Source organism: Paramormyrops kingsleyae, chromosome 1 (genome assembly GCF_048594095.1).
Source record: "Paramormyrops kingsleyae isolate MSU_618 chromosome 1, PKINGS_0.4, whole genome shotgun sequence".
In the NCBI taxonomy this organism is placed as follows: Eukaryota; Metazoa; Chordata; class Actinopteri; order Osteoglossiformes; family Mormyridae; genus Paramormyrops; species Paramormyrops kingsleyae.
In genome coordinates, this window is record NC_132797.1 from 34939264 (window position 1) to 34952079 (window position 12816).

The 12816-nt window shown below is 40.0% G+C and overlaps 1 protein-coding gene and 1 long non-coding RNA gene across 2 annotated transcripts; both read left to right on the forward strand.

Annotated features, from left to right (window-relative positions):
• Positions 1 to 7: 7 nt before the first annotated feature.
• LOC111840723 (uncharacterized) lies at positions 8 to 1988 on the forward strand. Its single transcript, XR_002837496.2, has 2 exons — positions 8 to 443; positions 1191 to 1988. It is a non-coding gene; the product is annotated as an uncharacterized lncRNA (long non-coding RNA).
• A 2198-nt stretch (positions 1989 to 4186) lies between these two features.
• Positions 4187 to 8118, forward strand: sumo3b (small ubiquitin like modifier 3b). Its single transcript, XM_023805855.2, has 4 exons — positions 4187 to 4343; positions 5363 to 5491; positions 5825 to 5896; positions 7027 to 8118. The coding sequence occupies exons 1-4, from the start codon at positions 4323 to 4325 to the stop codon at positions 7087 to 7089; spliced, it is 285 nt and encodes a 94-aa protein (XP_023661623.1). The 5' UTR covers positions 4187 to 4322; the 3' UTR covers positions 7090 to 8118.
• Positions 8119 to 12816: the final 4698 nt, after the last annotated feature.

Here is a 12816-nt window from a genome sequence, read left to right on the forward strand (position 1 = left end):
GTGGCCACAAGGATGTTGAGCCATTCCTCTTCCAGAACAGTGGCCAGGTCACTGTGTGATGCTGGTGGAGGAAAAAAAACACCCCGAAGTGGCTCAATAATATTCATATCTGGTGACTATGCAGGGCACGGCCCGGGAGATGTTCAACTTCACTTTCATGTTCATCAAACCACTCTGTCACCAGTCTTGCTGTGTGTATTGGTGCATAATCTTCTTGATACAAGGTACCACCTTTAGGGTACACTTTTTTTAACGATAGATATAAAAACGTAGATACCACGTGTGCGATTACCCGTGCGCCTGCGCAGTCGCCATATTGGGGCGGTCGGCGCTTGAATCACTTATAGCAGATTGCTTGGAAGTATGCCGCAGCCATGTGCAGCACTTGGGTGCACAAACAGATAAAACTGTGAAAACAGGCATCGCGGGACTACTTTTCTGCAGTAAGTGGCAATTTTATTTTACTGTTATGTAAGTTAGTGAACATGAATTATCAGTTAAGATTATCCTGAAAGTGACTTGACACCATCGTGATGATGGCTACATAACGTTATGGATAATTGTTAAAGCGCTACATGATTGGTGTAAACGTGATATTTACTTAAGGCCACTTAAAATTAATAAATTGTTTTACATGGCCGCCCGCCTCAATTTTTTGGTGCCGCCTCGATTTTTTTATATTTTATATTTTTCAAAAAATCCGTTTTTTTTACCTCAAAAACTGTGGGTGAAAAATCTTGAATGTCAGCCTCGGATTTTTCAATTTAACGCTTCTCGGACAATGGTTTTTGTCGTTTGTCAGATTGTGTGTGGGCCCACGGTATTAAAATCTTGGCAGGGCGCATCAATATACCGAGTAATATTACCCTTCGCGAGCTGTTTGAGAACTTTTCTAGTTTTAGTATATCTCTGTTGCCGTTCGTCTTTTCGCTAAAAATATAAAATATAAAATCCCCTACTCACCAATATTTTAGAAGTTTGAGTCATGTAAAACAATTTATTAATTTTAAGTGGCCTAACAGTGACCTCAGTCGCTGTATAGTTTACTTTATGTAAAATTGTGTTATATAATTGTGTCATGGTGTTATAAACACTAACTAGCCCAAATCATGGTGCTAGCTTAATGCGCTAGCTGCACCATTCATCCACGAGCCAGAAGTAATTTTAACATGATCTTGTTTTTGTCACAGGTTCCCCAAAGATCCTGAATTAAGGAAAGCTTGGGCCATAGCTGTCCGACGGAAAGATTTTGTTGTTCTCTGTAGCTGTCATTCTAAGGCAGATGATCTTGACTGGCCAAATTGTGCCTCTGAAGGAAAGTGTGATCCCTTGTCTTCCGTCTGAACAACATTAGCGTGTAAGATAGTTATAAGGTGAGTGTTTTTTTGTGGTAAACAGTGTTAATATATAGTGTAATCTAATTGGAATTACGAGAATACAGATGATCTCATACTAACATAACTGAAATTACCATTAAACCTGATATTGAAAGTGAATGTCCCTTTTGATTGTTCTAATATTGATTTTTATTTTTTTTTGGTTACCATTGTTTTTTGTTTGCTTGTTGTGAGCAGGGTATGTTTTATTCTTTATCTCTATATAGTTATTGTCACTTTATTTCATTAAAATATTTTAACATAACTGCCCTGTTTCATAAAGTAATAAGGTAAGTAGATTATCAAATAGGAAGACAATAAGTGCCACTCCTTATCACTGAAAACATTGTGTGGAAATTTGATTTGTCAAATAAAGTTTTATTGTTTCTGGTATAATTTTGTTAAAATTATAAGTAAACATTACATATGCAGTAAACTGCATCTATTGGTTGTTAGATGTAACAAACCTGAATTCAGCATCACTGTGGTTTTTATTGAGAGCAGATGTAATTTCTAGATTATATGTAGTATTGTAATGCTATATTACAGAGCTGTACTATTATGTGTCCATGTCTAAAATGAAGATTACAATAAAATATTTCTGACGTGTAATGGTAATTGTCCATTCTGAAGAAGTGGACTTAGCATACATGTCTTGGGATGTACAGATGAATTGAATGGATGTCCTCTCTTAAATGAAGTCTGGAGGTTGAAAATTGTCTTAATTGATTTAATTATTAAAACAACAAGGAACCGGGTGAATTTTTAAGAACATAGTATATTTGAAAATCTACCTTTTTGGAGAAGCTTTCAAAAGCTGATATTCTAAATAATTCATGCTTGATGCTGCCTGTTCATAGATCAGAGCCTGAATGTCCCAGAGGATGCGAGATCACGAGAAAAATAAGTCGTGATCTCGAGATAACGAAAAGAAAAAAAATGTTCATGCATGTACCTCTACAGACTTCCGTAGGTTCAGAATTAATTGTGTTAGTGAATTTTGTAGAGTCTGCATCTCTCAATATTGATTGTATTTGTTTACTAACGGCTCTTGACCACTCCAATATGGTGGATGTGCAGATGTGTAGTGGCAACAGCCAGCAGTGGCTAGTGAGCTATGTTATTTATAGCTATGGTTTCAACCATTGAGTGAACATGGTCCTCCAGAATTGTTCGGTAGTCCTTGGCAGTGACACGCTCATCTAGAATAAGTGGTGGGCTTAGGGAATGCCATGATATTGCAGCCCAAACCAACACTGATCCACCCCGTGCTGTACTCTGGGTAAGCAACAGTCCAGTGGCCTGTATTATGAAGCGGGGTTACTGGCTTATCGGGGTAACTTGTCGGATTTAAGGTACCACAGTTTAAATGGACTTCATATTCGTTCACTTACATTTTGCCCAGACTACCTTAAATCTGACAAGTTACCCCGATAAGCCAGTAACCCCGCTTCATAGTACAGGCCCCAGGTAATAAGCCTCTTTGGGGTTTCTCCTCACTGTAACTCTCCTGGATGTAAGATAGACAGTGAAGGCAGACTCATCAGAGGACAATACATGCTTTATATTGTCCACAGCTCAAGATTTATGCTGCTGGCACCTTTGAAGCTGACATTTAACATTGGCACGAGTGACTGAGGGTTTGGCTATACCAGCCCAACCATGAATATTGACCCTGTAGAGTTCCTGACAAACAGTTTTGGTGGAAACAGGAGGGTCGATGTGCACAGTTAATTCTGCACTGTGTTGGGTAGCTGTGGTTTTATGTTTTTTGGATACAATCCAGGTTAGACTACCCTTTCAGACGGCTTCCTCTTGCGTCCAGTTACTCCTGTTGGATGTGATCCATCCGTCGTGGTGGTATGCAGACATTACTCTGGATACCGTGGCTCTCGATAAACCACAAAGATTTGATGTCCTCGTCACAAATGCACCAGTGAGACGCACACCAACAATTTGTCCTCTTTTGCACTCGGCCTCCCAATATGATTTGTAGATTGCAATATTTTATGTACAGCTGTACTATTGCTCTGCTAATTCAAACTTTCTGCTCTTAATGATGCAATCAGTGAAGATTGACCACCAGGCTGCGCATATATAGGTGTGAAACCTCAAACGCTGTTGGCCAATGTTTCAGCTTAATTGTCCAACCCCTGTAGCACACCCCATTCAAAAAGTCTGGGAAAACTAAAAACAGTATGGTTTTACATTCACATAAGACACATTAGATTTATAGTTATGATGTCACTAAAACATATTTTTCAATGTTTATGAAAGATACTTATTGTAGATTTAATGGGTGCCGAATAACATCTGAAATCTAAATGATTACACAAAAACAGTTAAGAACAAAGGGGCAATACTAAGGTTCAAACCCTGGGGCCTTCCATGTACCAGTGTTCCAAGCACAGAAGATCAGTTTGAATCAGATTCAGTGACATTGTAGATGTCCTGTAGCATTGCAAGTTAATTAGAAATAACAAGTCATATAATGTTTATCCTAAAGACAATAAAAACTCAAAAGCTAACAAAAATATATTTACTGACATTAAATGAATTGAATTGAAAGTAAATGTCAGTAAACCAAAGGTTCCATACATAAAACCATTTTAAAAAAATCAAACACTGATCACAAAATCGCCCAGAAAAACTTGTCCAAATAATTTAAAGACGCATCTTAAGCAGTATTTAACTATATTTCCGAATAACACTGCACTCACCTACAGCTGCATAAAATCCGCGCCACCGAATTTTAAAATATATGCGCGTTCACGTCTCCACGCTCCCGTTAGAAAGGCCCACGTCATGTACTATAGGCCAATCAGATTCTGGAAACCAAAAGCTCAAGCGCGCACGCGATAGCGGTGGAAGATTGGGAGAGGTAGAAGAGAGTCAATCGCAATAATTTTGTTAGCGCTGAGTTTCTTTATAATATAAGTCAACATCATGTCTGAAGAGAAGCCAAAGGTAAGACCATAATATTGTCGAATAAATTAGTATATTTTTAGCAGTTTAAAATACGATCGGGAAATACGTGCAGCCGCAGTGCTTGACGGTAGTCGGATTCCGCATTTGAGCGGTTTTAAAAACAAACTGACGTCTATTGTATAATTTACGGTTTTTATATTAGCGTCTCGAGCTACTTTTTTTCAAGGGTCCGGGCGGCGATTTATTATGCAGCGTGAGTGCCTTCATTGAATCTGCGCCATTGTTTTCATGTGCCGCGCAATTTCTTGGGGTGGAATTCAGCGTTGGCTTTTGCGGCTTTTTCTTTGTAAAACTGCGCTGCCAGTCTTTGGGCGGAGTTACGCATTTGGCGTAGCGAAATGCCGCAAGGATAGCCGGTCCGAATGGACTGGAGCGCCGTGCGAAAAAGCCGCCATTTGAAAGCCGACACAGAGGCGCAGTACCTAGCTATCGAGTAATCGGGTTTTTAGCCACATGCTTTTGTGAAGTAGTTAGGAAATTAATTTTCTTTCAAAACCAGGAGCATTGAAAATCCTTGACATCACTTATCGGTTTATCCAGTCGTTTACTAATTTAGCAGAAATTGATAGAGCGCAAATACTCATATCCAGGATTCGTCAAACAAGTTCATAATGGTAAGGTTTAATTTAATGGTAAGGTGTTTTTTTTTCTTTTATCTTTCGAAGACTTAGCTTTGGGTTTGTGTATACAAGTTAGTGTGTGAAGGTTTCATCTTAACTGCAATATGATGCTTTTATGTTCATGTGGTTATCAACGAGTCTTGATGTTTCTGAAAAAAGTGTTTTTATGTAAACGCTCGTTTCTGTAGGTAGTGGATTGCACGAGGTTTAAACATGTTTGTAAGGGTTTTTAGGTATTTCTTTTTTCAAAAAAGCGACCAAAGCTAGAGACACGATGCTTGCTAAGAGGGGACAAAGTCAAGTCCGGATAAGAGGTGCCTTTTTGTCTGGTGGAGAAATTGATCCATGTACCGTGTGGGCTGCTTCTGTTATTTTCAGGAAGGTGTGAAGACTGAGAATGACCACATCAACCTGAAGGTGGCTGGTCAGGATGGCTCAGTGGTCCAGTTCAAGATTAAAAGACACACTCCTCTCAGCAAATTAATGAAAGCATACTGCGAAAGACAAGTACGCTGGATTACATTACCTCCCCCATCTCTTCAGATTGAGCTCTTTTGTGGCCCTCTGTTAAAATAAGAGAGAAATTGTACTCTGTTATTCCTGATTATTTTTATTTGCACTTACAGTTATACTTGTCTCACTGATCTGTGGTTAAGGCCTGCAAGTTCATTAGGCATTACTCCTACAGGATCTACATAAGCATACATGAATTTGCAGTGCCAAGTGTAATTTCTTGTTAGACACCAGTACATTACATAATTAGGTCACGATAGTAATTTTAATATAATCCGGATGTCTCTGAAATTATCTAATTTTAAAACTTTTTCATTCCTCCTTCAGGGTTTGTCAATCAGACAAATTAGGTTTAGGTTTGATGGGCAGCCAATCAATGAGACGGACACACCTGCACAGGTTAGTAAGCTGTCAGTTTTTGCAGTAGCTATTTGTGTATGTGTTCACCTTTTAATCGTTTAGTTTTTTAACATGAAATGCTTACATGCTGCCTCATTTGCCATTTGAATTTGCTGTTTAAAACCAGACTTGGCTAATATGTATTTCACATAGTTAAACTTCATTGTCCTAGTGAAAAGCTGGGGACGCAGTTCACCAATTTACAACTTCACCAAAAGCTCTTTATATTTCTGGCATGTATAATTAAGGGACTGTTTAAAGGGTTGTTTATTTTTATTTATCCATTGTATATTTCACAGATTAGAGTAATTACTTGTCACTGAATGGAAGTTTTGCTGATGCTTGAACACTGGTTGAATATCAGTCTTGCCAAAGGCTCAGAAGAATACATTGGGGCACACCCATCGACAATTTTTGGATGTAAAGTACATTCTGACTGGAATAAATCAGCCTGGATTCAGCCCAGTATATGACACTTAGCCTACATATTAATTTCAGCTCTAATTGCAGAGTTGTTTTTTTGTAATACAAGCAGAAAGAATAGTAAGTGTAGCATGCATTAAGTTTGTTTCATGTTGCTTAATTAGCTATGGGCTGAATAGTCTAGTCCAATTCAAGTTGGATAAAACAAAATGTTTTGGGTGTCAGTGTAAAACCAAATTAGACTACATCATAATGGCATAAAGGGCTTTTTCCCATCCAAAATGTGGGCTATATATGTTTCTCCATTTTGTAAATGATGAAATATTAAATAAGTGATTTAACTTCTATACAATGAACATAAACATAGAAACTGAGAAGTAACTTGGTTTGGAGGCAAATAGGAAAGTGTTTCGTTGGGCACACATCTAGAATTTTTTTCCCCTCAAGGTCTTCATTTAACAAATTTGTTGTAAGACTTGGTGTAAGAACAGCATTACTGCCTGTGCTAATTTGGCAAGTGGCAAATGAAGGTCCAATATACACATCTCCCTTAGTCCGCAAAGCCTTGAAGCCGTCTTTGTTGTAGTGTTTGCGAGAAAATGGCAAAGACTGGAGCTAATGAAAAATCCGTGTGAGCAGAAATGACCTTCCCCCAGATCTGAACAGTTTTGTGGTTCTAAATGAATCTTTTTTCCCTTTTTTGTCAGCTGGAGATGGAAGATGAGGACACGATCGATGTATTTCAACAGCAGACTGGAGGCTCCTGCTAAGTGTGAAATCTCCCTTAATGAGGACTGTACACCTGGAGATCAACAATTTTATGTTTCCTTGAAGTTCTTTAATTTTGTTTTTCACCCATTTGATTTAACTACCCTTGTCCCCTGCCTGTTATTGGGTGGTCAGGGTTTGTATCAGCTTCATAAAGGGTAAGATTTTAGACAGTAACCATAGCGTGCTGGTCAGATAATGGAGAGCATCTCATTAGCATTCTGAGGAATTGGCCAGACCAACCCATTGACCTGGTTTAAGAAGGTTAGATGTTAATGCGGTAAAGCCAGACCTTGGTATTTGTCTTAAGTCTATGGTCATTTTCTTAGCATAGACTCGGCTCCTATGGTCTTCATTCAGTCTTCTGCTGATGGTAGGAGCAGTGTGCTTATTACCACATCGTATACAATACTCTTAAGTCTGTTCCCTTTTAAGGTACATGTGTGGAGGAGACATGCTTCATTTCCCTGTTTTCTACTCTTAAGCTGTATGAGTTGTTCAGAAGCCTTGTGTTCTGACATAAGTGCATAAATGGAAACCTCATGCCCCTGGACTTATTGCTGTCAAATTATATAATACGCTTGGGGTTAAATACTGACCAAATGCGAAACTGACAGCTCCTGAGTGTGCAGAAGCGAAGTTCCGGTTGGTTTTAGTGTCGTCATGTAGACTAGCTGTCCGTTTTCCATATGGAAATGTTTAATATTTTATTCCCTACAGTTGAGTGGTGGTCTTGAGCATTTAGGAAAGCCACTTGAATTTCACATGTACTGCCCTTCCCCACGTGGATTTAGCTTGGAAACGGGAACTCCCCCCTCCCCCCCCCCATCACAATTTGCCCTGGTAATAAGGAAACTTTTTAAAATTTATATTCAGGCCTCCTGTATCTCTACTATTCAGTTTTTATTTTCAAAGGCAAGTGAGGTATATACAAAGTCCATGCTAGTGGTCCTGTCATGTATCTCTACTGATCTGTATATTATCTGTTGTCCTTTACTACTGTATACAATAAATATAGTTTGGTACTCAGATTTCGTGTCCATGTGTGTCGGTCATCTTGGCTTATAATATACTGCTTTGTAACAATGACGGAAAATATGGTCCATATTAGGGCACAGAAATGTCTACCAGAGAGGTATTTCTCAAGGAACTCTAGACAACCACTACCACTAAGAAACGGGCTGGAATGGTTGTTATGGGGAGCGTGGCATTTCTGGCAGGTGGCAGTGTTGCCAATTTTGATTTTACTTCATAATAAGAATTGAAGTGTAATTGCATCTTGAATGATCGATGTTATTCGATCTATGAGTTGCAAGAAACGGTCTAATCGCTATGTGACAAATAGCAGCTTCTGCTTGCGGCGGAACGTAAGTTTGATTAATATTGAAATAGCTATAACGTCATCAGTCATCCTAAAAAGTAATATGTATCGGCTGCTGGCTCCCATTTCTATCTGTATGTTATAAGTATTTGCAGCAGGACTTCAGAGTACTGTGGCACAGCCAGCACTCAGTGCTCCATGGCACTCGGTAAACTTGAAGTACCAGATACAGCAGCAGACGGGCGGGGTAGCCCCCATAAAGACACCTAACTAAACGCAGAAATATTATCAACAGCTTAGGTCAGACTGAGCTACCCGAGTCCCAGCAGTATTCTTCAATTAAAAAGTGGTATGATGCAGTTGCCTTAACCCCAGACGCTACAATCTGTTAACCGAAGAATTCATCCTAAGCGATTGCAGAAAGAAGGGGGATGCTGAACTGTTTTCATGTACTTGAATTAGCTTTTTCAGTAGGTGGTGCAATTTCATTTAAAAAATTCCCAAAGCAATATCACAAATAATGACCGGATGAGTACGTCATAAATGATGCTGCTATTTAAATGTGTTGTTTTAACAAGGTTTTGGTTTTCTTAACTGAGGTGCAATTTAATGTTAACTGACTTTTAAAATTAAGTTTTCATAATGTATGCACCAATATGCTCTTTCTCCGTACTTTCATAATTTCTACTCTTTAGGAGATTGAGAAGATCAATATGTCAGTCTGTCGTATTTATAATTCTGCCCGAAAGGAATTATGGTATGTGTTTCTGGTGCCAGTGACGTTCATGCAGTATATTTTAATATGAATTATTTTGTATGCAACCAGTCCCTATATCAGGGGTGCCCAACTCCAGTCCTGGGGGGCCGCAGTCCTGTGTAGCTTAGTTCTTTCCCTGTTCCACCACAAATGATTCAGCTCAACAGCTGTGTGGTAATTAGCACAAGAAGTTGAATCAGGTGTGTTAAACGAGGGGAAACCCAAAAATGTGCAGGGCTCTGGCCCCCCAGGACTGGAGTCTGACACCTGTGCCCTAGATTTATACGTTTATAGGTGTTGGTACAGAACATGCTCAGTCCTTCAGTTATCAAAAGATCAAATTGGACCACAAAAGACTGAGAATGATACCCTTTGAAAATAAACACTGGATTATATAGTTTAAACAATACAAAAAACAGAGTACTTAATGCACCTCCCTAGACTGTGAGAAAGTGCAGTCAGTTACTTGATTTCTTTGGGTTTTCTCTCCATTCCTTTATTTTACTGTCATACTCTAATGGTACATGAAAAAGAAGCAAAATGGTGGGCTTTAGTGGTACGAGATGCACTCCATATCTTTTCATATTGAAGTCTCATATTCTTCCATAAATTTTCTGATCTCATATCTAGTACAGGGTTATGGTGAGAGGCACTCTGTACAAGATGCCATTATAGGGCGCACGCACACACACACACACACACACACACACACACACACACTGCGGGCAATGGGACTGTAAGGGAAACACACAGAGTAAACAGCGAATTCATGAGCACCACATACAGCTGGGATGGGATCTGGGCCACCAGCATGTGGCTGTGAAGTGACAGTGTTGGCCACTGTGCCACTGTGCCACTTAGTACAGGGTTACAGTGATCCTGGGGCATACAGGAGAAAACACATAGCATGATGTACAAGCAATTTGTGTACATCGCAAGAGACACACCATACACAACCCATACAAACTCAAGGAGAAGTACACACACCCTTAACCCCTACCCAGCCCTAACCTTAACCATAAGTAACCAAACAAAATACAGGACTTTTGGCTATTTAAGTTTTGAATTCACAGATTTTTATCAAATTGAGTCTCATATTGTGGGGACCTGAAAAATGACGCCACAAGATATAAAAAAAGTAACAGGTTTGTATCACATTGTGGGGACATTTGGTCCTCACAATGTGGTAATGCAATCCCACACACGGACAGGAACCAAACACACAACTCTGGAGGTGTGAGTCCACCATGCTGCGCACTGGGTGACTGAGTCACATCTCCAATGCATTCATAAAGCATGATAAACATAATAAACACGACAATAATGTATACATAGCCATGTTTATAATGCTTTATGATTGCATTACAATGGATTATGAATGTGTTTATAAATGACTAAAAACACGGCCTTAAGTAAAGTGTTACTGATGTTTTTCTTTTTAATTAAACATGATTTCCCCTTGATAATAAGTACAGGATTATGGTTATGCAGAAAATATTGCTTCAGATCAGAAAATACCACTTTTGCATATGTAATGTTTACAGGTATGACTTTGGCTACCATGGGATGGAGACGTTGGGCGTGTGGGGACGTCGTCTGGGGATTCCCCCCTAGAGCTGTCTGGAGGATTTGGAGCAATGAGATGCTGTTTGCAGCGCTGATCCTGTAATGAGCAGCTCAGTGACTCAGGAGGTTCCTGCTATCTCAAGCATAGCAGCATTAATAGCTTCTGCTGCTTTTATCTATCTTATGGGGTTAGAGTGATTTGTTTGTTCCTTCTTAACTGACTTTGGGTAATTGCTGATGAGGAATTAAAGGATAGGAATATTGCTTGTGACCCAGAGGATGGTGGTCCAGACTGTCCTTTCTTGCCATTCCAGTAGGGAGCAGTCTTGTCAGGTTTATTTACTCTTTCTCCAACCAAAACAATAAGCTGTTTAAGGCTATATCTACTAGCTGTCATACTCTGTTCGGTGAACACATTGGCAGATATGTCCCAGTTTTATGTAATAAACAAGCTGAGGGCATATTCCACAGATTGAAAAATCAAATCTTAATAAAAAATTGTAAAATCTAAACTTTGGTATCCATCTTTATGATCTTCTGATTTCATCATCTTCCATAGGAGAGTTGAAGACGTATACTTGCATTTACTTGCTCTGATATGTTGCCTGTCCGATAGCCATGTTTTTGCAATATGCAAATTTCAGACTTCATCAGACAATTTGGCTGGCTGACCACATGCTGTTCCTGTGGCCTGGCAGGGACTGAATCTGAATTCCTGCTGTGAAGCACACCAAAGATCTCCCTGTGGGGGCAACTGGGGGGTGCTTGGGCATGATGAGTTTTACCAAGGGCCACTCATCAGTAAATGTAATGGGACCCACCCTGCTGATCAAGTACCTGCCTCTCAAAAACTCTCAGTGAACATGAATGGCAGCAATCATGTCGCTATCCTCACAAAGACTTTGTTATTAGTTACTGTAAAACAGACTTTGTTACAAGAAGTTGGTCATAATCATAAGCTTTTGAGCTGCATTTCTTGGTTATTCTTGTCAATCATTTGTTTCTTTTTGTAACAATGCGTGCTTGTTAGTGATGAAAGGTAATGTTGTTGGAAACACCTGCATCCATCACATACCCAAATCTGTGCTATTGTGAGCTCTAGGCATACTTGTAATTGCATTCAATCCCCCTGTTCCAGGCTTTCGTCAACAAGTAATCTGCAGTGACACATTTTTGTGGCCCCTATTGACATCTTGCTTTGACATATTTAAGTATAAGATTTTGGGTCAGAATAATTAATGTAGCTGTAAAGGGCAATAAGGGAGGTCTGGGGGTGACAGATGCAAAGGTGACTAAGACCAGGGATGACAGGCAGAAGTTACAGATTGTCGGCTGTGTTAAAACAGCTGGGTGAGGTGCTAATCTCTGGTCAGTCGGTCCATGTGATAATGATTAGTTTAAGTTCAGCATGCCAGCTAAAACAAGGAACAGGAAAACTTCCTGTCAATGTGGTTAAAATTTTAGCTCTTATGAAAATCAGATGTTAAGTGATGGGATCTTATGTTGGTGATTAATATCACCTTTTTTCCAGGTAAAAGTGGAAACCAAACATTTAACATTTGCATGTACAATGTACACTAAGATTAGGATAGTACTGTGTGCTTACAGGGTTGTGGGTTTTTACAATTCCTGCCCTGGAATTGTACCCTGGAATGGACTGGCATCCTCTTGAGTGTGCTGTGTTTCATGTCCTGTGATGGACTGGCTTCCCATTTCGGGTGTACCGTGCTTCATGCCTTGTGATGGACTGGGACCCCATTTCGGGTGTACCGTGCTTCATGCCCTGTGATGGACTGGCTTCCCATTTCGGGTGTACCGTGCTTCATGCCTTGTGATGGACTGGGACCCCATTTCGGGTGTACCGTGCTTCATGCCTTGTGATGGACTGGGACCCCATTTCGGGTGTACCGTGCTTCATGCCTTGTGATGGACTGGGACCCCATTTCGGGTGTACCGTGCTTCATGCCTTGTGATGGACTGGGACCCCATTTCGGGTGTACCGTGTTTCATGCCTTGTGATGGACTGGGACCCCATTTCGGGTGTACAGTGCTTCATGCCTTGTGATGGACTGGGACCCCATTTCG

Bases quoted from the DNA above. Each gene is read 5' to 3' on its own strand.
- sumo3b (XM_023805855.2), top strand. From the start codon at position 4,323: ATGTCTGAAGAGAAGCCAAAG. The intron at 4,344-5,362 runs GTAAGACCATAA...TGTTATTTTCAG, and splicing joins TGTCTGAAGAGAAGCCAAAG to GAAGGTGTGAAGACTGAGAA. The intron at 5,897-7,026 runs GTTAGTAAGCTG...CTTTTTTGTCAG, and splicing joins AGACGGACACACCTGCACAG to CTGGAGATGGAAGATGAGGA.